At 62.5% G+C, this 23,146-nt stretch overlaps 2 protein-coding genes and 1 long non-coding RNA gene across 12 annotated transcripts in view; 1 reads left to right on the top strand and 2 right to left on the bottom strand.

Moving 5' to 3' along the window:
* CHLSN (cholesin) overlaps window positions 1-23,146 on the bottom strand; it is a 68,761-nt gene that overhangs the window by 7,291 nt on the left and 38,324 nt on the right. Inside the window, exon 1 of one of the 7 annotated variants that reach the window (XM_070780347.1) lies at window positions 12,395-12,730. The exons of the other annotated variants lie outside the window; for them this stretch is intronic. The gene's annotated coding sequence lies outside the window, so the exon portion shown is untranslated. Of the gene's footprint in view, window positions 1-12,394; window positions 12,731-23,146 lie in introns of those variants that run through there. 7 annotated transcript variants of the gene reach the window in all.
* LOC109578316 (uncharacterized) lies at window positions 1,413-5,235 on the bottom strand. The gene is made up of 2 exons (XR_002183669.2): window positions 5,122-5,235; window positions 1,413-4,520 (listed from the first exon to the last, which is right to left on the bottom strand). It is a non-coding gene; the product is annotated as an uncharacterized lncRNA (long non-coding RNA).
* Window positions 12,956-23,034, top strand: GPR146 (G protein-coupled receptor 146). 4 transcript variants are annotated; one of them, XM_070780342.1, is made up of 3 exons: window positions 12,956-13,092; window positions 14,499-14,729; window positions 21,590-23,034. In XM_070780342.1, exon 3 carries the CDS (start codon window positions 21,596-21,598, stop codon window positions 22,589-22,591), a length of 996 nt encoding a protein of 331 aa, XP_070636443.1. In that variant the 5' UTR covers window positions 12,956-13,092; window positions 14,499-14,729; window positions 21,590-21,595; the 3' UTR covers window positions 22,592-23,034. The 4 variants fall into 4 exon arrangements, with proteins under 4 accessions (XP_070636443.1, XP_070636441.1, XP_019842924.2 ...); XM_070780340.1 differs by lacking the exon at window positions 14,499-14,729 and having other exon boundaries at window positions 12,966-13,092; XM_019987365.2 differs by lacking the exons at window positions 12,956-13,092; window positions 14,499-14,729 and adding an exon at window positions 13,180-14,295.

Here is a 23,146-nt window from a genome sequence, read left to right as displayed (position 1 = left end):
CACACACAGGGGTTCCCACCGGAGCCTGGACCCTCTGTCGGCTCTCGTCCAGAGGCGCTGATGTTTGGGAAGGGGGTAGGGAGTCTGCCTCTCCACCCTGAGGGTCCCGGGTCTGAAGAGGGGCCAAGCAACGGTCAGCTGGGAAGGCCTGAGTGGGGGTTGTGCTGTGGGCCCTCGCCATGTCATGCTGATGGGTTACACCATGGCTTCGGATTGGCACGGGCCTGGCGGGCTCTTCTTCCTTAGACTCTCAAGAGATCCCAAGCTGCCTGGGCCCGCCTCTGGTCTCAAGCCACCCCCCAGGCCTCACGGTGGGGCTGTGGCCCCACTGGGAGTGGGGGTGAGATCTCTCCAGCAACTCTCAGGAGCTGGGGGGCCCTGGGGTGGGCCGACCCGGTGGGGGGACGGCAGTGCCCATCACCCACATGGGCCCCAGAAGCCTCGTGCTGTTAACAGCACAGCCCAGGGGTCCAGCTCCCCTGCCCCGCCAGCACCCGTAGGTGCCTGGACTCGGCTGGGCCAGCAGGACGTGCCCCCCAAGTGGGATTTCGGCGGGAAGGGGGCTGCTCCTGGCTGACCACTGATATAGGGGCAGGGGAGGCTGGGGTGGGGGCCGGCCAGCTGCAAGGCAGCACCCACACCCACCAGCCCATAACCCACATGCTGTGTCCCGGTGAAACCTCTCCACTAGCCCATAACCCACATGCTCTGTCTGGATGAAACCTCTCAACCAACCCCACACAATCAGTAAACTGGAAAGGTGTGTTAAAAGTCCTTGTCAGTAACATATGAGCCTGAACCAGGTCTGAGCTGTAAGGCGAGACCTCGCCCCGGTGTGAAGGCTGGGGTCACAGTCACAGTGACCCTGGTGTGTTTGTGTGTGTGGGCGGCAGAGTCCAGTCCTCTGCTCGGCTGTCTGCCCACAGGCCGGACAGCACCCCAAAGGGCACAACTCTCCAGAACTGCTCAGAGCCTGGAGTGCTCCTCAACCACAGGTCTCTCTCTGTCCAACAATCGCCAAGGCCCGGAGCCCTGCCTCCTCTCGCAGAGCTCAGGGCTGCAGGCCGGGGGCCTCCCCAGGCCATACAGCCCACTCTTCCTTCCGGTCTGAAGCCGGGCATCCCGGGCAGGAAGCCCCGTCCCTGTCTGCAGCTCCCAGGGGACACTGCTCCACTCTGAGAACTGAACTTTCACCAGATGCGTTACTGCAATTATTAAAACTCAAAAGGGTAACTCGCAATGTAGAAGAGGAAATGGTAACCCACTTGTGTCCTTGCCTGGGAAATCCCGGGGACAGAGGAGCCTGGTGGGCCACAGTCCGCGGGGCCTCACCGAGTCAGACACGACTGAGTGACCGAGCGCTACTCGCAGTAGCCAATTACTTTCCTTTTCCGAAAATAAAGAACAAGAGAGAGTGTTTCCTACGGTACTTTAATAAAACTTTGTATTTTGAAATTATAAAACCTGGACGGCAACAGACGCCACGAGCCCTCCACCCAGCCTCCCTACACACTCACAGCAGAAACACGGGAGATACAGATATTTCAGTTACCCCTAAAAATACAAAATGCTGGTACAAACCGTTGGGTTCTTTACGGGCTCATTCCCCCAAAGCGTGATGCTGAGTGACCTTTGCTGATTCAGAAAGTGCTGTTTGCCCTTCTTTTATTTGCAGTGCCCTGGTTAAAACAATTCCAAACAACTTTAGGAAGCACAGGACGCAGGGCTGCCGTGGGTCCTGGCCCTGCAGAGGCGCTGGTGCTGGCGGGAAGCAGACACGGGCTCTGGCCTCGAGGAGCGCACGGCCGGACCAAGTGAGCTCCTGGAGGACAGGGACAGCGGCTGCCCCGGCTGGGCGGCCCTCGGAGCTGGGCCCTCCATCCGGACGCTGCAGGGCCTTCAGGTGAGGGAACCAGACCAGATTACAGCACATGGCCTCCCTGCGTCATCAACCCATCCGGCGCAGGAACACGAGGGGACACGGTGAGACGTCCCTGCCCCCCCGCCCCGCAGCCCCCTACCCCGGGGCCGCTCTCATCGACTGGCAAGATGTACAGTGGAAGGAAACGCTAAGACCCAGTCAGCCCCGAACCGGTGAGACGGAGCCCGCACTCAGACCCCGCCAGGCCCAGCCCAAGTCTCCAGCTCTGACACCTCACAGGGCCCTGGGCTCTCCCTAGGAAGGGTGTCCCCTTTCCAAGCCCACCCCTGCCCTTCCAGCCTCTTCTGCACAGGGCTCGGACAGTAAGACAAACACATCAGATCCTCTTTACACACACACACAAATCCTGCACAAGACCAGCTCCTCAGTTAGAGGAACAGGGGAGGGTTTCGGGGGTCTCAACATAGCCATGGACTGACGGCCCTCCCAGACAAGCCAGGGCTCTGGGGAGGGTCTTTCACATTAAATTTTTCAAACCCTGCGGCCTTCGCCGCAAGCAGGACCTGCTCTCCACCTGGGTGGGAGACACTGGCCCTTGTCAGAGACCAGCTTCGGAACCAAGGCTCTGAGCCTGGAGGCACACTCAGCGGGCTGGGGGCACCAGGGATCACAGACTTAACTTTCATTCTGCTTTTCTTGTGACCCCAAAATTAAAATGAACGTTTATGTCCACATGCACGAGAAAAGCCAGAAGACACAGGATACACAGACCAGGGTGCCGAAGCCAGGGAGCCGGTGACCAGCCGGACAAGTCCTTTCAAGGCCCCCAGAGCTTCAGCCTGCATGAGCTGGGGGTGGGGCGGGGGTGGGGGGAGGGACCTCCCAAGGCTGTGCTGGGACCACCTTCTGGTTTCCTCTGGCCAGGAGTGGGGTGGTGGTGGTGGTGTCCCAGCCAGAACAGACTGTGAACCCCAACCCGTGTCCAAGGGGAGGCCTGGTATGAACCCCCTGAGACGGAAACCCTGTTTATAAAGACCAGATTCAATTTCTGGAAACAGAAAATCCTAAAATGCTGCAAATGCTACTTCACTCACTCTACCTTTCCAAAGGCCGTCCATCTGCTCCTGCCCGTGAATAGACAAGGGAGCAAAGCCAGGATAGAGCTTTGGGGGAGGGCTGGGAGGCAGGACCCCCGCTCCCCACGCTGGGGAGGAGCCGTGGGGGATGGGGGAGCCCTCCGGGACTTGTCACAGGAGAGCCAAGTGCAACGAAAATGCAAACAAGCCCCCCTCCCCCCACCGGTCAGCCAGTGGGGGCAGTGAGCATCATGCCCGCTGGCAGGCACATAGACGGGCAGCACCACCCCGCGAGGCCCAGGGCCTGGACACGGGTCACCTGCTGCACCCAGCACCTGCCCCCCCAGGGCGCTGCGTGCAGGCCCACATGGTCCCCGGGGATTCGGCAGAGGTGCCGCAGAGCACACAACACGCGGTGTCGGGAAGACCCCCAGCCCTCCCAGGCAGGGCTGAGGCGAGGCCCCATCGTCAGCTCCAAGTCTGGGGGCAACTCCGCCTCCAGAGGCCACGGGCTCCCCGGTGAGCTGGGCCAGCGAGTCCTCTCACAGGGTTTAGCGGGAGCCGCCTGCGTCTACTGACTCACGGGGGAAACCTGGCTCCTCACCCAGGCTTCAGGGCCTTTTAAGGACAGGAGAGGCTGCCTGCCCCCCTTCCTCTCCCACAGCCCCTCCCAGCTACAGGGGGCAGGCATCCTCATGAACCCCCAAACGTCATCGCTTCCCAGAATCTCGGCCAGGCTTCTAGGCTGATCTCACCCATATCCAGGGAGCACGCCTGCATCAGCCGTCCTCTGCAGGAGCTTTTATGTCCATGCGGTGCACTGCCCCGTGGGCCTTCCTCGGCTTTTAGGAACGAGGGTAATGTACAACCCTCCCTGAAACCTTCACTACTGGGAGGCCCACACAGGCTTGCAGCCCCGCTGCCCTCTGCTCAGTCAACAGCCTAACTAACGTGGGCCATCCCAGCTATCGGAAGGCAAAGGTCACCCGGACTCCACTGCCAATGTTCAAAGAAGCCGCTGCGCTCCGCTGGCCACGGCTCCGCCCGCCTCGGCCCTACAGAGTCCGCTGCCCTTTCATCTTTGTAGACGTGAGGCCCGCGAGGGGTTCAGGCTGCATTTTGCGTTTAACCTGGAAACACTGTTCCAGCAGAACAGTCAGCACCGGTAGAGCTGGGTGAAACGTCAAGCGTCATTCCCAGCTACTCCCGAAAAATCGGCCAAGTTGTTCCTAGTTTGGCAGCCCTAATCTTGTCGTTTAAAGGAAAACCAGACTCATTTTAAGAAATGCGTACAAGACCTCTTCCCCGCGCAGTCGAGGTGGGCCCGAGCACAGGTTCCCACTCCGACACTGCTTCCCTCAAAGCAAAGCCCCACGTTTCTGCACAGGATTTTCGATCACGTTTTCGCCCCGCGGCGACCCAGCAGGCTCTGGACAGTCCTCCTCAGCGGCTCCCGAGCCCCGGGCCCTTCGGAGAGAAGCCTGCACGACCAGGGCCGAGTGCGGACCCCTCCACCCGGGCCTCTGGGGGGCCCGGTGGCCCTCCAGGCACCAGAATGAGGACTGTTCGGGGAAAAAGACAAAAGAAAGCACGTTACTACCTCATCACTTCGCTTGTTAAATGTAATTTCCCCCATCACTTCAAAACACTAAGGAACTACTGGCTGGCTTTTTTTCTCACTTTCCAAGAATTCTTGAGTGTAACAATGAATTAAAAAAACGTCACAGAGCCAAGTAACCAGTTACTCATACCCAAGCGATTTCGCAAGCAAAGCGGTAAATGCTCCGGCGGGTTCCGCCCCCAGGCCCTGACATTTAACGCTGCGGGGGCGGGCCTCGCGGGGCCACGGAGGCCTCCGGCTACGGAGGCCCGAGTGCGGGGCCCCACGAGGGGACAGCCCGGGGGGCGCGGTGCAGACGCCGCCTGCCGGCAGAGCGAGAAAACGCGCGGGGTCCCGGAACTCGCGCGGGGGCAGCGGGCCCTAGGCCTCGGCGGCAGGGGTACGGGCCGAGGCGCAGCTCGGGGCCCGGGCCCGCTCCGCGCCGAGCGCGCCCAGGCCGGCTGGGCCTCCGCCCCGAGTCCGCGGTCCGCAGGGCGCCGCCCCCGCCCCGCGGGACGAGCCCCCGAACCCCCCACGGCCCCCTCCCGGCCCCGAGCACTGACCTCCGGCTCCCCGGCCGCCAAGTGTAGCCGAGAGCGCGGCGCCTCCTGGCCGCCGCAGCCCCCGCGCACTGCGCATGTCAGGCCGGCCGGGCTCGGCTGGAACCAGATCCAGCCGGCTGGGCGGTGACGCAGGCGCGGCGGGGCGCGAAGGCGGGGCTCCTGGCGCGTGGGCGGTGACGCAAGCGCGGCAGGGCGCGTGGGCGGGGCGGGGCGGGGCGGGGCCGGTCTACACCGGCTGGCGAGGCCGAGGGCCACAGGCCCGGAGCAACAGTCTAGAGGCCAGCTCCCGTCAGTGCACAGGGGCCCGGCCCCCTGGCGGGGCGCACAGGGGAGCAGATAGACCACGCGGTGCAGTCACCTCGGACGCACGCGCGCCGACCACAGGCTGGGTCCTGCCCGCGGACTGGAGCGCCACTTCAGCCCCCAGCTTCAGGGAGGCCTTCTTGCCTCACCCACTGAACTCACCCTGGAGTCCTCTGATCAGTGTCTCGACCCCCACACTGTGAGCTGCCCTGGGGTGGGGATGTGTCTGCCCACCACCGGGACTGACAAAAAGCAGGTGCTCAGTGGAGGCTTGCAGAGTCGATGCATGCAGGAACCCTGGCCCCGAGACAACACCGCAGGCCAGCCTTCCTAGTTGCCCGCGTGCGCTCTGGAGGAGGGGCTGGGTCCAGGGGCTGCTCGGGGACCCCCTGGCCTGAGGACACGCTGGCCCTGGCTGCTGAGGGTGCTGGCAGCCTTTCTTCATTCCCCTCGCTGTGCGCTGGCGGGTGTGGGCTTCCCGCTTTGGGCGTAGGTATCCCAGCTTCCCGGCCTGATAAGGATCTCCAAGGTCCAGAGCCAAGACTGCGTTTTCTGTGCTCTTCCTCTGGGCCGTTTCCTCACCACCCAAGGCGGGTCCACACACAGGCGGGCTCGGTGGTGCCGGTGGGGGCAGGATCACAGAGGGCTGGGCCAGAGCTGGGTCGGGGGAGCAGAACAGAGGACTGGGCTTGCTGCTAGCCCAGCCTTGGTGTTAGGAGGTCTCGCCTCGGTGTTAGGAGGTCTCACCTCTGTGATCCTGTTCAATCCCTGGATGCGTGCATCGGTACTCTCGCTTTACGGAGAAGGAAACTGAGGCTTGGAAATGTAAACAACCAGTTTTCACGATCTCCGGTTTCGTGGAATGGACTCCATTTGGGGTCTTCTGCACTTCCTGTGTCAGTCCTCTGACCCGAGAACCCCTGATCTGGTCTCCTCCTCCCATGGGCTTGTCCTGGTGACGCGAATGGGCCACCGTGGGAGACTGGGACAAAGGCGAGAACAGAACGGGAAGAGCAGAGAGCTGGCCTGGGGTGGGGGAGGAGGAGCTGGCCGAGGCCACCGAGGACACTGCACCCGGGGACGTGCGGTCTAGGAGGAGCTCTGTGCCCACCCCTCATCTCGTGCCCCCCGTCACCTCCACGTGCACACAGGTCAAGGGTGTGCTGTGGGCCACGTCTGCCTGCTCCCTGTCCAGCCCCTTCGCAGGCCCTCCTCTGCCCAGGGTCCCTGCAGGGCCTTGCAGAGAGCAGGTGAAACTCATCCCCAGCAGGTGCTCCCGGTCGAGCTGCCCCCGGTTGCCCACCCTGAGCCTGCATCAGACAGCACAGGTGTGGCAACACTCACCACCCCGGGGCTCACTGTAGGAACCCTGAGAGAAAGGGGCCTGTGTGGACCAGGTCCAGCTGGTGGAGTGGGATGGCATGGCCGAGAGGCCTGCCTACCGTGTGACTCTGGCAGAAGCACTGGGTCTACCCTGAGGGGCTCCAGAGACCCTCGAACCACCCCTCCAACTTGGCCCAGCAGATCCCAGTCAGGAAGGGTGGGTACACGCAGGCCTGGAAGCATTCCACAAATACTTGTTAAGCAACATCTTCACAGCAGATAGTCTAAGTGCTAAGGTTACCGTGGGGACCAGAACAGATGAAAATGCCTGTTACCTCAGACCATGCTCCAGTCCCCTAGAACCCCCGTATTATACTCCTACCCACCCCAACCCCGTGTGATGGCACTAGGGGGTGGGGCCTTTGGGGGGGTGATCAGATGGTGAGGGTGGGGGCCTCCTGAACAGGATGGGTGCCCTCATGAGAGAGACCCATGGAGCTCCTCCCCGCTCCCCGCCATAAGAGTGAGTACACAGCGAGGAGATCTGGGACGAGAGCCCACCAGACGCCAAACCCGCCGGTGCCCTGATCTCGGACCTCCAGCCTCCAGAAGTGTGAGAAATAAACCTGCTATTTCTGAGCCACCCAGCCTATGGTATTCTGTGACGGCCTGAACCAAGACACCTGGCTGCAGGGAGGCTGCACTGGAAGGCTATAACGTTAAGAAGGAAAATTAGGTGCAACAGACAGGGAGCTGGTTTATCTTCGTTCTGTAATTTAAAGCAGTTATAGGAGGACACAGGTCAAGGAAAACGGCGTCAGGAAGGTGACACTCAAGACTCGGAGGTGAGGGCACAGTGCGTGGATATTTGGGGGAGAGGTGGCCCAGGCCAGGGGTGCAGCAAGCCCATATCCTGGCAGGGGTAGCGCACAGGGTCCCACGGGAGGCAGAGGAAAAGTCAGGATGGCTGGGGGCATGGGGAGCGGGGGCAGAACAACTCTGCCAAGCTGGAGTTCTAGAAGCGTGAAGGTGCAACCAAACCCTTCCCTCGAGGCAGTAAGAGTAAGCTTTCAAAACCAGGGTGCCAGTGCCCCAAGATCATGGGGCTCATTCTGAGTCATTAAGGAAAGAATAAACACGTCTGACACAGACATCACCAAGCAGACCATCTGGCTGACCTGACTGCGATTTCCCGGGCACGCCACCTCACTGCCTCCCAGAACCAAGCCCCGGTGGAATCCACAGGAAATGCTACAGGGGGGTTGGAACACCCACCGGGATGCCCACAAGCTTCCACAGGCCTGCGTGGAGGCAGGTGGCGGGTGGGAACTGTGAGTGTGGGTGTGAGGGGAGCCCCAGCCCCCGGTGGGGTAGGGGGAGGGGAGCAGAGTCTGCGAGAGGAGGAAGCAAAGTACTTCTGAAGGCTTCTGTGCAGCCGCCCACTAGCCCTGGCTGTCACTAAAGTGACAAGTGATGGCAGGCCTGACTCCAGAAACCTGTGTCCAAGCCCAGATGGGTCCCTGGAATTCTATGAGACATTTAAAGAAGCGTCAACACCAATTACACAATCTCTTCCAGAAAATGGAAGCAAAGAAACCACTTCCCAATTTGCTCTATGAGGCCAATGTTCCCTTGATACCAAATCAGACAAAAATAGTACCAAAAAAAAAGGGAAAGAAAAATATAGATGAAAATCTCATACATACAAATGCAAAACCTGTATTCGGCAAAATATAAAAAGAATTATACACGGTTACCAAGTGGGGCTTATTCCAGAGAATGCAGGCTGGTTTAATATCCAAGAATCAATCTATAAAGCTAAAGAAGACGGATCACATGACCGTGTCCACTGACAGGGGAAAGCACATGACACAGTGCGAAACCCGCTCTTGACGTGCATTCTCAGAAAACCAGTAACGAGGGGAGCTTCCTCGACGTGGCAAACAACACGCAGACTGGCCCCCTCCCCTGGCAGGCTGGGAACAGGGTGAGGAGACCATTCTTCCTGGCCCTATTCGACACAGCTCTGCAAGTTCTAGCCTGTGCAATAAAGCAAGGAAGTGAAGTCATCAAAGGCGCTCAGACTGGAAAGGAAGAAACACAACTGCCTGTCTACAGGCAGGACGACGGCCAACACGGAGGACCCAAGGAGCCTGAACCTCTTCCTCTCCGCATGTCCTATTACTGCTGCAGGCAGGACGACGGCCAACACGGAGGACCCAAGGAGCCTGAACCTCTTTCTCTCCGCATGTCCTATTACCGCAGCGCCGTCTGTCATCAGGACTCTCCACTGAAGCTCCTTTTTCCTCCTTTAACTTACTCTTGCACCTCTGTCAAACATCAAGTTGCTGCTACGGGGTAGCTTCTGGGTCGCTATTCAGATACATATCTCTCCCTCCATCAAACCACGCTGTCACTGCTTTTTTGTTTACCACTAATAAAGATTCATTTGGAAATTTCTAAACCTGCCAGAGTGGCACTTGCCAAGCCTTAGGGGCAACCTTAGGGGCACCATCCTTACCAAGCTCCCAGGGGCCACAACAGGCGCCCGCACCCTTCCCCGTTACCTCCCCCTGCTGCCCACCAAGCATGCACACCCACCCTTCAGACCCTGCCAGAGCACCAGGGGGCACTCTCCCTCTAGGAGGCATTACCCCTGGGCCCAAGAGCCAGGCTGGCGGCCCTCTGGCCTCCTGGATGATGGCAGGCAGAGCTGCTTGCGTGGGGTTAGGAAAGAGAATGAGGAGGAAGAGGCACCAAGGAGGGCTCCCTGGAAAACCCCAACGTTACCACTGGCCCAAGGAGAGGGAAACCAGCCCAGGGCCGCGCAGGTGGCAACAGCGCCGCACTGCCATGGTCACTGTCAGTCCCCGAGCGCTCACGGCTAATGCGCAGAAACACAGCTGACTTTGTACGTTGCCTTGCATCCTGAAATCCAGTGCGCAGCTCAGTGACGGACGGCCATCCATCCTGGGCAGAAGGAGTGGGGCCAATGCGTGGGCACCCAGCCTCAGTCCTGAGCCCGACCAAGTTTTCCTGTGCAAGGGAGTCTGCCAGCTCCCCTCCCCCAACCACCTTCATTTCGACAGGTCCTAGGGGGCAAAAACGAAGACCCCCACCCACTGTCCCCTAAGGTCTCAGTCAGGATCCTGGCATGGGGAGGACTGCCTTTCCCAGGGGAAGCCAGGCTCTCTCCAGCAGGGTCCTTGTGGGGGCCCACCTACCGGGAGAAGGTCCTCTGGACGCGCAGACGGGAACACCTAAGAGCCAGAGAGGCCCCCCACTCCCACCCGGCCGCCACTAGGTGGTCCTGGGGCTCCTGGGAGGGGCCGTGTCTTCCAGACCTAAGAAGCCACAAAGGCCATGCCAGGGCTGCTGGGCATGCAGGGTGCCCATCAGCCTCAGGCCAGACAGAGCGCCGGGGCCAGGAGCCGCTGCTGACTCCTGGGCGCCCCCAGAGCCTTGGCTCAGCGCCTGCTTCGGGCCAGCCAGGGGCCCCTACGGGCCGGGCCTGGTCAGTGCACTGACCTGTCAGAGCTGCTCGTGTCCCCACCCAGGTCTTCCACATGGCTGGCGACCCACTGCCACAAGGACGGCACTGGGCTGAGAAGCAGGTTACTGTAATGGCAACAGGGCCAAGGGGAGGGTGGGGGATCCAGGGTTCTACAGCAGCTGTGACAGAGGGAGAGGTGCAGCGTGGGCCCACCCTCGGTGCTTCCCATGTTAGGAATGGGGAGATCTGCTTCCAGGGAGGACAGAGAGGTGCCGACAGAGGCCGAATGGGACTGGACTTGGGTGAGAGGGTGGCGGCAGGTCATGCAGACCAGGAGTAGTGAGGCAGCTGCACCGACAGGGGGATGACCCAGGACGGCCACACAGACTCCTCGGGCCCAGCCGTTCACTCACGTTTACCCCAGTCCCTCCAGGCCCCCCCGCCCTGGCTTCCTCATCGAAGTCGACTACAATGACCCAGGCCTGAGCAACAAGACATTACAGCAACAGAGCCACAGAGATGTCAAAACACGTGACCTTTCCATAAGTCACACTCAGAACTAACCGGTGAACTTACACACTCCTTGCCCTTGACTCACATGTCACAGAGAATCACACTTCCCCATCGGTGTGCCATTTCTGAAAAGGTGCATCTTCAAAAGGAAGACCCTCCTGCCTCAACAGAGGGGGTGGCCCTGGCATCAGGTGGCCCTCAAGCCCCTGACCAGCAGCCCAGAGCCCCCGGTGTGCAGCCCCCCATGGTCACTGCTGGTGCAGGACAAGCGGGAGGGCCAGCTGCGCCTCCCATCCCACAGCAGAGCGCCAGGCTGCAGTCTCCCTTCATCCACAGTGTGGCGCACACTCAGGGCACCAGCCTTGTAAGTGCGGCCTGTGCGGCTACAATGGCAGAGGCCTGGGGTCTAGGAGCACAGGACGGCTCCTCCCGGGCATCACCAGAAACAGTGGGGAGGCTGACTCCACGTGGTTCTCAAAAGTCAACCCTAGATATGTAGCTGGAAACCCCAGGAGCAGGACCAGCTTCCCGCAGCTCTGCCCCCAAGATGGTGCAGCAGCCCAGGCGTGCCTGAGCCCCAGGAGCAGCAGGCAGCAGGCCACAGAGCTGAGCCCCACGGAGCGCGTTGATATTCCCCGCTACAGAACGCTGATCTGAGCCTGGCTGGAGGGTGGGTCCACTCTGAAGATCTCTGACATGCACAAACTCTGCCATTCTCCCTGGCCAGGAGCCTGCGTGGTGGAGGAAGGAAGTCTTTCTCTGCAGATAAGGCAGTGGGGCGACCCAAGGCTTAGAGGGCCTGCTCTCCCCAGTTAGGATCACAGTTCTGCCAGGTGCAGAGCACCCCTGGCATCCTAGGGTCTCTGGCTTGGAATTCTGGGCTCCAAGGCTTTTCAGAAAAGGAGGTAACAACACTCCTTAATCGCATTGCTAGAAGGATCCAAAGGCCTAAGAAAGCAAAGACCACCTGGCTGCAAATTCTGGCTCTTCTCTGCTGTGTGACCTTGGGCACCCTGCCTAAGTTCTGAGCCTCAGTACGATTTAGAAAGAGGAGAGCACTGTCTTCCATCACAGTAAGGCATGGCTCCTCACTTTAACAACTCTAAGATCAACATGCTTCTTACAATGGACAGCATCAGACTGTTTCCTTGTAATGGTCCATAAAGTTCTGGTATACGCAGCCCTGATGGAGTTTCAGACTTGGTGAAACGTGGCTCATACACCTTGAAAGGCTGCTCTGAGGGCGCAGAACAGAAACCTGTGCCGCCGGTCCTCCACAGCTGGCGACCCACTGCCACAAGGACGGCGCTGGGGTGAGAAGCAGGTTACTGTAATGGCAACAGGGCCAAGGGGAGGGTGGGGGCCCCAGGGTTCTACAAGCGGCTGTGACAGAGGGAGAGGCGATCTGGTCCCCTAGCTGACCCCCAGCTTCCCTCTCTGATCCGTGGTCAGGAAGCTGTCCTGTGAAGCCGGGTAATCTGAGGAGGGGGCCTGAGCCCGGCAGGCAGGACCCTGACGCCACCCAGGGCCAGCCTCAGCCGCGATGCTCATTTCCCTGCTCCGTCAGCCCCTGGTCCCACAGAGAACCTGCGTTAGCGCTGCAACCCGCACACCTGGGTTGTCCAAAACCAATGTTCTTACCGCCGGAGCCAGAACGCGTTGCTAGGAGCAGTTACAGCACAAGCCTTATAGCAGAGGAAACGACCTTGTTCTTGTCGCTTTTCCAACACCTAATTAGAGCAGCAGCTACGGAATTAATTAGGCTGCAAACAGTGCACTGTCTCTTTAAATGGTTTTCCTGTGGCCAGTTGTTTATGAAGAAATTCCTCAAGCCAGGAAGTAAGGGGTGAGCGTGGAGCCAGCAAACACACTTGGGGCAGAGGAGCAGGTGCGCCTGGCAGGCCCCGATTACAACCTTCGAGGGCGGGGTGTCTGTCCCCTGCAGATTAGAGCGCGTCTGACTCAGCGAGCCGGCCCGCCTGCGGACCTCAGCCGAGAGCGCGCCGGACCTTCGGCGGCCCGGGAGGCGGTCGGGGTGGGGGGACTCCGGGCGGGGCCCGGGGCAGGGCGGGTTCAGAGCCAGAGCAGAGCCAGAGCAGAGCCTGGGGTGGGCGGGTTCGGGGGCGGGGCCAGGGTGGAGCCCGGGGGGGGCGGGGCGGGGCCAGAGCGGAGCCGGGGCGAGAACGGGGCCCGGGGCGGGCTCGGGGGCGGGGCGGGCGCGGCGCGGTCACGTGTGTACACAGGCCCGCGCGGCGTGCGCGCCTTGAGCCCCGCCGCCTCCCGGAGCCCGGAGCTGCCCGCTCCCGCGGCGACTGCGCGGCCCGCGGCCCAGCGAGCCGGTGAGTGGGCGCCGAACTCGGGGGTGGGGGCGGTGGGCACACTCCGGGGCTCGGGGACGCGGCGGCCGGGGGCTGGTTCTCCGCTCCGACTCCCGAGTCCCCTCGGCCCCGCCCGGGCGCTGTCCCCTCCCGTGGCTGCCCTCCAGCCGCGCGGCGCCCGGCCGGCCGGGCCGCTGCCCTGCGGTCATTCACCTGTCCGGGCCGCTGAGAGCCGCTAGCCGCGTAGGCGGCTCGGCAGCACCACAGGCTCCTCACATGTCCTGCGGGGGGCTGACCGCCTGCTTCTGGGTCTCGGTGGCTGTAACTTTCGTCCTTTTTATGATTACAAAATCTTGGGAATTTCTGGAACAGCATTTAAATGGAGATATCAAGTGTCCTAGGACACTTGATAAAAACCCCTGCGCCTGGAGGCTCCTTCAAAACTTGAGAAGGCAGTGCCCTAGCCTCAGAGCACCCATTGACCTGAGACAAGAAACCTAACACCAAGCTAAGCACAGGAGCACGGTGGCTGGGTTCTCTCAGTGGGGCACTGGTCCCGGCCATCTAACCAAGGTTTGGGGGGACAGAGGGTGAGTCGGGACCTGACAGGCTGTCCCTTCATTGCCGGATGCACACTCGCTTGGCAGCCCCAGGCCACCTGCCAACAACCAGTTCCAAATCTTGGCAGAGCAGCGGCTCCCTCCTCCCCACTGTGTCTGCGGCACCTAGTGAGGCTGGCCTCGAGTCCCCAAGCGGCCAGCAGCCTGCTGGCCAGGCCTCTGCAGAAGCCAGAGTGTGGACACGATAACTGACCACGCTTCTGGGCTGCTCACACATAAGGGGGACCAGACACTCTGCCGTTTCAGCTGGGTCTTCACTGGGGCACCGGTCGCCACTGAGAGGAGACAGAGGCCCTGGCAATAACTATGCCCTGGGGACAGCCACAGGCTCCCTGGCCTGCCGGGTCTGGCGCTCCAAACTGGAACCTCTGGTATCTTGCTAAATGAAGAAAGCCTCTAGAGATAACAGGCTTTTAAACATCATAGCTCCCATCTGGTGCACGCATACTGTGCCGAGTCATGGACAGGAAGCTGGGGCCAGGCCCTGCCCTTGACCACTGCTGTCCTGCCGCCGTGGGGGGCACAGAAACACCCAGAGGAGAGACGAGCCCAGCATTAGTCCTGCATTGACTTGGGGCCCATGGAACTCAGAAGCCCCTGGCAGGTGGGTGACGGGAGAAAGGCACGTATGTCCATTGGGCATGAGTGGTGGGGTTTTAGGCTAGGACGTAGAACTGCTTATCAGTGTTTAGTCACCAAGTTGTATCCCACTCTTCGCGACCCCCTGGCTACAACCTGCCAGGCTCCCTCTGTCCATGGGGTTTCCCAGGCAAGAATCCTGGAGTGGGTATCCATTTCCTTCTCCAGGAGACCTTCTCAACCCAGGGATCAAACCTGCATCTCCTGCCTTGACAGGCAGGTTCTTTACCGCTGAGCCGTCAGGAGAGCCCGCAGTCAGTTCAGTCGCTCAGTCCATCACCAGCTCCCGGATTCACTCAGACTCACGTCCATCGAGTCGGTGGTGCCATCCAGCCATCTCATCCTCTGTCGTCCCCTTCTCCTCCTGCCCCCAATCCCTCCTGGCATCAGTCTTTTCCAGTGAGTCAACTCTTCGCATGAGGTGGCCAAAGGACTGGAGTTTCAGCTTTAGCATCACTAGCCCTAAACCTATTATAATGCTTAAACCTATTATATAGTGAAAGAGGGACAAACCTCCAAGGTCCCTGCCAGCAAATACGCATGCGTGACTCCAGGTGGGACGAGGGGCCAGCCACTTTCCAGGGCCTGAGAGGAAGGCGCTCCGTGGGGAGGCGGCAGCCACACCCTCCAGGCCCTGGGATGTCATCTGGGAACCTCAGCAAACAACTTGCTGCCCACCAGGCCGAGTCCTGGGGGTGGGGCTGCCGCCGCCTCAGCTCTCTCCAGGCTGCAGCCTCTCTGGCGCTTGGGCGGCAGCAGGTGTCCGTGGGGTCTCACAGGTGCTGCAGAACAGGGGGCCTCAGTGTAAGGCGTAAAAAGTGAATTTTCACTCTAATTTGAGATGCTAAAAATACAGTGCTGTCAAGGGGCAGAGTTCAGGTCCCTACTCCACCCCCCAGGGACCTGTGGACAGAACCCCCTACGAGTAAGCAGCAGGACAGGGTGCAAAGGGCCAGGTGTCCTGTGCAGTCCCACAGGGGTCTCCTTCCTCCCACACACGTGGTGGGAGGGCAGAGAGCACACAGGAGTTTCCCAGTTTTAATTAGAGCCAAGGAAGCAACTGTTACTATTAGACCAAGTGTAAGGAGCAAAAATAACTGCTGGTTCCTCCCTTGGAAAGAACCACAGGCAGCGATAAGATCTGCGGCTCTGCTCCCAGTGCTCCCCCAGGTAAGAGCACACCAGTTTCAGGCTGGGCAGAGGCCCAACTGGGTGCCAGCGGAGACGGGTCTGTTCTTAGTCTGTTTTCCCCTGATCGAGAGTACTGGAAGGAGCGGTAACCTCAAAATATTAGTCAGGGGACAATAAGAGAAAAAAGCCAAGGAACTAGTGCTCCACAAGCAGAGGAGAACACGGTCCCGAATCCTTCCAGGGAGAGCCTGGGGCCAGGGGCAGGCCAGGACGCGGCCGGCTGCTCCCCTGCCCGCAGCCCTTCCCCACCGGCGGGTGAGCCCGTTCTCTTCCCGGGAGAACCGGAGACGCCACCTGCTTCACGCTCACTGCTCTCTAATTCAGAATGTTAAAAAGCAACAGGCTACGAAAACCAAGACACCCCAAGTGTATAATGAACCGTTGCTTATCGCAGCCCAGGAAGGCACAGCGTCTGATACCAATCAGTATGCGTAAGCGCTCTACGTTGAAAACCGATGAAAATATCAGCTTTTCCGGAGTGTCTGGCTCCTCTAGCTGGATGTTAATTGTAGCTAGAGCCTCTGCCCATTATTGCAAAAGGCAATAAACACTCAGGAGTCATTTTCAAAGCGTTATGATGGCTCCAGAGCACTCAGTTGAAGTCCAGGCAAAGTATACAGTGGGTCTCCAGGACGTCAGGCAGGCAGGCCGGGCCGGTGCCCACCAGGACACACTGCCGTGGCCTCGGGGCCCTGTGCCCAGCTCCCGGTCTGGGCTCTGCCAGCCCTTCTGCCCAGTGGGTCCTCATGTTTGCCTTGGGGAAAGGCCTTTGAGGCCATCTCACAGGCTGCGGGACACCGGTCACAGAGCTCCCTCTTTGGGGTGCTCTGGGCAGGCGGGAACAGACGGGGTGCAGTGGGATGAGGTCAGTGACCTTGGAGGGGAGTTAGCTGGTGCTTCAGTTGGGCAGGCTGTGTGCACACAGGGCCACTGGGGAGCCCCTGCCCATCATGGCCCCCGCCCGCCATTGCTCTGCTGAGCTCCTGGCCCCCCTCTTTCCGTGGAGATCACAGGGCTGTAACCCTGCGTTTGGGCAAGGCTTTTCATTGCCTGTGGACATTCACTTTTGAAGGGTTAGTTTATGCAGTTCTAGGCTTTTTTTTTTTTTTTTTAAAAAAGGCCCAAGGAGAAAAGATGCTGACATCTGGCCTCAAAATACTTCCAGCAGCTAACCCAGGCGTGCAGTCCTTGCCGGCAAGGAATGAAAGACAGGGTGCCTGTAAGCAGGGCGCCATCAGGGAGGACCTGCCCGGACCCCGAGGGGCTGGGAGCCCAGCTCAGCAAGCGCAGCTCCAGAGACTCGCTGTCTGTTCCTACAGCAGCCCTGGGGGCCCGGGGCTGCTGAGCTGTGGCAGGACCCCCCGCCCCCCATCCCCGTGAGAATCTGCCCTTGGCCTGGGGCATCTGCACTCTGCCCTCCCTCCCCCGTCTCCTCTCCCCACACGGCAGCTGGCAGAGTCTGAGGGAGGCAGCACAGCAGCGCAAATGTGTGGGAGGCGAGGACCCGCCGTTCCATGCCCAGCACCAGGGAGGGACGCTCACCCCCTCACTCCGTCCTCCCGACAGCCTGACCGGGGACCCAAGCCAGGCAGCTGTGGGCAGGGCGCCCGGGGAGGCTGGTCCTCAGTCCGCAGCCCGCGGATGGGAGCCCTCACCAGGCAGCGTGCGCCCCTCCCAAGGGGAGGTCTGAGTCGGGCCAGGGGGCACGATCGAGCTGCTTCCCCAGAGGACAAGAGCGTAAGAGCAGGTGGCCCTCAGTGCAGCGGGGCTTAGACACGCGCCCCGTGGCCCAATATCCCCCACGGGCACCCAGCCTGCATGCCACCCCCTCCCTGGGGCCTGCCACCAGCCCCCACCGTGTCCCCTGTCCCCATCACCAAAGCGCGGGGGGTTGAGGGGGCGGGGGCTGCCTCACTGCCGCCCTAGCACCCAGCTCAGAGTCCCGGGCACCGAGCAGAGGCTGGCCCGTCGGCTCATCTGCCCCGTGGCCCAGCCGCCCGCCAGCCCCCTCTCCAGGCCGTGTGCTGCACGGCCCTGTCTGCCCAGCGTGCCGGCTTGGGTCAGCGTGGCCGGCGCCCATGCAGGCACCACGGAGGACACGTCGCGTCTCGGGAGCTCCTGGTTAAGTCCAGAGCGGAGCAGGGGCCCCTCCCCGATGCCACAGCAGTGCCGCTAGCCTGCACTCACGTCAGGGTCCACCTGGGAGTCCGGTGCCCTCCCCGGGCGGGGCACCCTCTGCTCTGCCAGGCTGGCCGCGCTCCCCTCTTCAGTCTACTGCTGGCCCTAGGCAGGAACCACCCTGGCGCGAGGCTGTGAAGACATCTACACTCCCTGGAACAAGACCATCCGGAAGTTGGCCGAGTGGCAGTCACCCGGGGCCAGGCAGGGCCACTGCCCCAGGAGCATGATCAGAGAGAACAGACAGAACTCTCAAAGAGTAGGGGGTGCAAATTACCTCCAGGTCGAGTTAATCCCCTTGGGAGAGACCGGATGTGGTGACCGCCGGACTACCTCGACGGCCAAGGAGCAAGCCAGGATGCTGGAGCCCACCAGCCCTCCCACCCCAGGCCACACGACGTCAGGGCTGGGCAGTCCTGCTGCTGGCATTGCTGCGAGACCACGGCCACAGGCCTGCACGTGCCAGGCGCGCCCCTGCTCCGTGGACAAAGGCTGGTTGCAGGCCTGGCTGGGCACGCCCGCCACAGAAGAGGGGTGCCCACGGGTGAGGGTCCGAGAGTGAGGGGATATGTCTTCAGCCAGACGCGCACACCTGTATGTTCCCTGGGCCCGGCAGAGGGGGACAGAAGGCCTGGGGGGAGGCGCGGACCTGGCCGGGCAGAGGCAGGGCTGAGGGTGGGCGGGAGGTCAAGGCCCTGTCGGATGATGGGGCCCTGGACAGCACCTGGTGGGCGCTGCTGTAGGGAGGCGTGGAGGAGGGCCCAGAGGTCCGGGAGGCTCCACCAAGCATGGCAGGAAGGCGGCCACGCCGGCCGGGGCGCCTGCAGGCAGGTCTGCTGGTGGGAGAGGCAGGCGGGGTGCATTAGAGGGCAGGCTGGGAGCCAGGAGGCCCGCGCGCGGCAGTGCGCAGCTCCGACTGGTGTCATCAGGACGGCCCCAGGGCAGGGTGACAGGACCAGAATGGACAAGGCCGCTGGGCTCCTGGCCCCTTCTGCCCCTGGGGCCCTACTGACGACACCGGTCAGAGCTGCAGCGGGTGACGGGCAGCCACAGGCGGTGTCATCGGCCCTGCTACGCAGGGACAGTGAGGGCCCGTGGTGCCAGGGGGCAGGGCCCAGCCACTGAGGGCCCACCTGGCCTTGCCTCCCGCCCCTGGGAGGGCCAGGACCACAGAGGGCCCTGCCTGGAATCCTGGTCTCTGGCCACCATCCAACTTCCCCTTTCTCAGGAAGGAAGTGAACAGAGCTGGTAACTGGAAAGACAGCCCAGCCCAGCCTAAGCCAGTGTGGAGGGTGGGGCCACCATTGTTCTCAGGCCCCCTCCTCACGGGGCCTAGTGGGAGGGGAGCCTGTTCCCAGACTCCTGCACTCGCAGAGCCAGAGCACAAAGGGAAGTGGGGTGACTCGGAGGCGGCGGGAAGTGGGGGTGGGGATCCACAGGGGCAGCACAGGGACCCGGACATGGAGGGACACCAGCTAGAGGCCTCGCGCTTTGATCAGCTGCCCCGCAGCCGGGATGGGCAGACAGTCCCAAAGTGACCGCTGCTGACGGCAAGTCTGGGGGTGCTGGGCGCAGCTGCTGCTCCGGGTTCCCAAGAGCCCATGGGCGCCACCCACCCCAGCAAGCATCTCAGTGCCTCGTCCCCTCCACGTCGGCAGTCTGCCTCCTGCCCTTCTCACCCGCACCCCCAGGCGTGACACCTAGAGGCGAGGGGCCTCTGGGAAGAACACGGGGACAAAAAGCTAAGACAGGCTGAAAGCAAGGAGACCGCCACCTTTAGTGCGTGAGCTGCATCTGAGCTCAGCCGTGTCCTCGCCGCGGAGGCCGACAGGACGCGCACAGAGCTGTCTAGTTTTTGGGCAGGGTTTCCAAATTCTGTGTGTATGAGCTGCCAGGACACAGCAGCTCGGGTGGGTTTTTAATCTAAACTCAGCGCTGACCGCTGAGACACAACAGCCCCTCTCGGGTCAACCAAGCTGGCCATTTAAGCACCTGAGCTCTTGAAAAAAGTTCTGAGCTGATTTGCTCCGCGTGACCGCCTCCCAAGGACTGCGCAGGTCTCCAGCGGGGCAGGGCCCCTGCCAGCACGTCCCCCGCTTCCCTCGGCCCAGGAGCCCGTGGGGCCCTTTCCACTGCCCACCCGACATCGCAGAGGGCCACCCTTCCGTCCTCAGCCTACCCTGGCCGAACCTGCCCTCCAGTGTATGGAGACCCCCAGGAGGGGCAGACGCACCAGGAGACCCCCCTGTCGGGCCTCCGGGGAGCCTGTGGGCAGGGTGCCCTTCCCGTGTGCCGGCCCTTCCCGACACAACCCTCAAGGCTCCGAACTGGCTGTAAACAGGAGGCGCAGCTGCTGCCTGCAGAGGACGGGCACCGCGAGAACCAGGCGGCGGCGCGTGCGCACCCACGCCTCGCGGAGGAGCACACCGCGCCGGCAAACAGTACCGGAGAGAGTGGGGACAGCCGGCAGAAGCGGAGGGACTGAGGCCCGGGGCCGGGAGCCGGGCGAGGCGGCCGCGCGGGGGCTGGGTCTCGGGCTGGTCAGGCACCGACAGGATGCTCTGTGGACCAGCGTCCCGGCCCAGCACTGCCCAGGCCTCTGCTCAGCGCGCAGGAGCCCGCTGGCCTTCGAGAGGGAAATGGGCAGCGAATCGGCTAGAAGAGGATGGACAAGGGCTCCGAGGACCCCTCAGGCCCGGCCCTGCCTGGGGCTCCTTCCCACACCCTGGACCCCAGGTCTGGGAGAGGGACCCGAGTCCCTGAGGCGGCTGAGAGTAGATGCCCTCCCTGGAGGTGATGAAGCCGGCAGGCAGCCGGTGCTCAGCAGTCCTGCCCCCGGCCTTCGGCTGCTGCCTCAGTGCTTCGTTAAGATACAGACGCCCCCGCCCCTCGAGGCTCCTGCCTGACCCCTTCGTGTCTGGCGGGGGGAGGTGGGGGGAGTCGCAGGCACACACCCTGTAGGCGGGCGCCTGCTCTGTCGCAATGGCTGGCAAACAATCACCTGGGGAGGTCACATGTCATTCCCCCTGTGCCCCCCACGCTAGGCTCGCTCCCGCGGGATTGGGGCCTGGCCACTTAAGGGCAGGCGGGGCCTCCCTCGCCCCTGGACCTGGGAGGCCAAGGTCTGCCCCAGAGGGTTGCTGGCCTCGCTCTGAGAGCAGGAGGCCCAGTGAGCTCAGGACACATGGCGTGGAGAGTTCCCCCCCGCGGGACTCGCGTTTCTCAAGAAAGTCTGTCCTTCCCTCACCACCAAGACGCCTCCACCCGCCAAGGCCCACCCAGACCTTAGCGCCCGCCTGCCCCGACCCTGCCAGGCCGGGAGGCAGAGGACCGGAAGAACGCCAGGCGCACGTGCACACCACCTCCCACCACCTCCGGCCCCTCCCCAGGGCTCCAGCGGCAGCTGGTCTTCAGGACAGGTGTCCCAGTGCCCTGGCACGGCACACCAGCGCTGCCCAGGCGGCGCGAGGGAGGCGGGTTGCTGGGCACAGACGGCGGTGGGGTGGAGGGCGGTGTCATAGGATTCCGCAGTCAGTGCAGGTAAGGAAGGATGCGCCCAGCAGGGCTGCCGCAGCCTCAGGAAGGCTGAGGTTCCCGCGAGGGGGGCCGCGGGGCCAGGCCTTGGGTCCACCCCCAGGCCCCCAGCTCTCCTCTACAGGCCTTTCTCACGTGGCCCAGGCGCCACAAGGTGGCAGCAGGCGCCTTATGGTTCCAGGGCTGTGGGTTTCCCAGCAAACGGTCAAGGAGGCCCGCGAGGCTTTTAAAGCCCTCACAGCTTCCAGCGATGATACCTTCGGCCGCAGAAAACATGCACAGCCCCGTTTCCGCCGGCCTCGGGGCCGGGGGACGGGCTGTGGTCGCCAAGGACTCACGCACTGCTCTTCCCACAGCCCGCCATGTGGAGCTGCCCGCTCAACGGCACGGACGGCGAGGACCCGCTGCCCTGCCTGCACGTCCAGAGAGCGCTGTCCGCGCTGTCGCTGCTCTACCTGCTGGGCGGCGTCCCCCTCGGCCTGGGCTACAACGCGCTTCTGCTGCTGGCCAACCTGCACGACCCAGGCAGCATGACCATGCCCGACGTCTACTTTGCCAACATGGCGGCGGCCGGGCTGCTACTCTGCGCCCTGGCGCCCGCGCACCTGCTGGGCCCTGGCGCAGCTGGCGGAGCCGCCTGGGACCTGGGCAGCGAGGTGCACGTCTCGCTGCTGGTGCTGTTCAACGTGGCGGCGCTAGTGACGCTGTACTCCACGGCCCTGCTGGGCCTGGACTGCTACATCGAGCGCGCGCTGCCGCGCACCTACATGTCCAGCGTCTACAACACCCGGCACGTGTGCGGCTTCGTCTGGGGCGGCGCCCTGCTCGCCGGCTTCTCCTCTCTGCTCTTCCACATCTGCAGCCACGTGGCCGCGCGGCTGGTGGAGTGCTCGCGGATGCGGGACGCGGCGGCGGCCGACGCCATCATGCTGTTCGTCGGCTACCTGGTGCCTGGCCTGGCCGCACTCTATGCGCTCGCGCTCCTGGTGCGGGTCCGCAAGGAGGACACGCCGCTCGACCGGGACGCGGGCCGCCCGGACCCCTCGGCGCACAGGCTGCTGGTGGCCACCACGTGCGCGCAGTTCGGGCTCTGGACGCCCCATTACCTGATGCTCCTGGGGCGCACGGTCCTGGCGGCGCGGGGGAAGCCACTGGACGGGCACCACGTGGGGACGCTGCTCCTCGCCAAGGACCTGTCCAGGTTCCTGGCCTTCGCCAGCAGCGCTGTGGTGCCACTTCTGTACCGCCACATCGACAGAAACTTCCCCGGCAAGCTGCGGCGGCTGATGAAGAAGCTGCGCCGCGGGCACCAGAACTGCTCCCCAGACCAAGCAGGGGCGCAGCCGGTGACGACATAGACGCTGCTCCACGGGCACCGCCGGGGTGGGGCGAGCCGCACTGGCCGGAAGCACAACGCGCAGTGACCAGTCCGGAGCCCGAGGCTTGCTCCCTCCTCCCAGGTCAGGCATCCAGGCGACGATGCTGACTCCAGCCCCTGCTCCCTTGCCCCTGGAGACGAGGCAGAAACGGACGCAGCCCCTTGGAGTTCCCCAGGGGCCCGGTGTGAGGATGAGCCGTGTCCTTGGTGCCCGGCCGCCCTCGGGTGTGCTTGCCTCCCGCACCCACCTTTCAGGTCCGCGCCCGCAACAGCCTGCTTCCCCTCGGCCTCAAACAAAGTAATGAAAACCTAACACCAGTATTTATAACTTTGTACTGTTAAAATACTAGCCCTCCCCCCTTCTGTTTATGAGGAGACGTTTGATAGGAAAGTCAGAAGGTATTAAAATGAAGGAAACGCAAACCCACTCAGGTGGCGAGCCTCGCGGCCACAGGGCAAAACAGGGCTGCAGGCTTCCGGGGACACGCAGGCGTGGCGGGAGGGGCCGGATGGGGCGTCTGCGGCCGCCAGGTGT

Source organism: Bos indicus, chromosome 25 (assembly GCF_029378745.1).
Source record: "Bos indicus isolate NIAB-ARS_2022 breed Sahiwal x Tharparkar chromosome 25, NIAB-ARS_B.indTharparkar_mat_pri_1.0, whole genome shotgun sequence".
Classification (NCBI taxonomy): Eukaryota; Metazoa; Chordata; class Mammalia; order Artiodactyla; family Bovidae; genus Bos; species Bos indicus.
The sequence above is the reverse complement of the archived record's forward strand: the minus strand, read 5'-3'. Positions and strand labels throughout refer to the sequence as shown.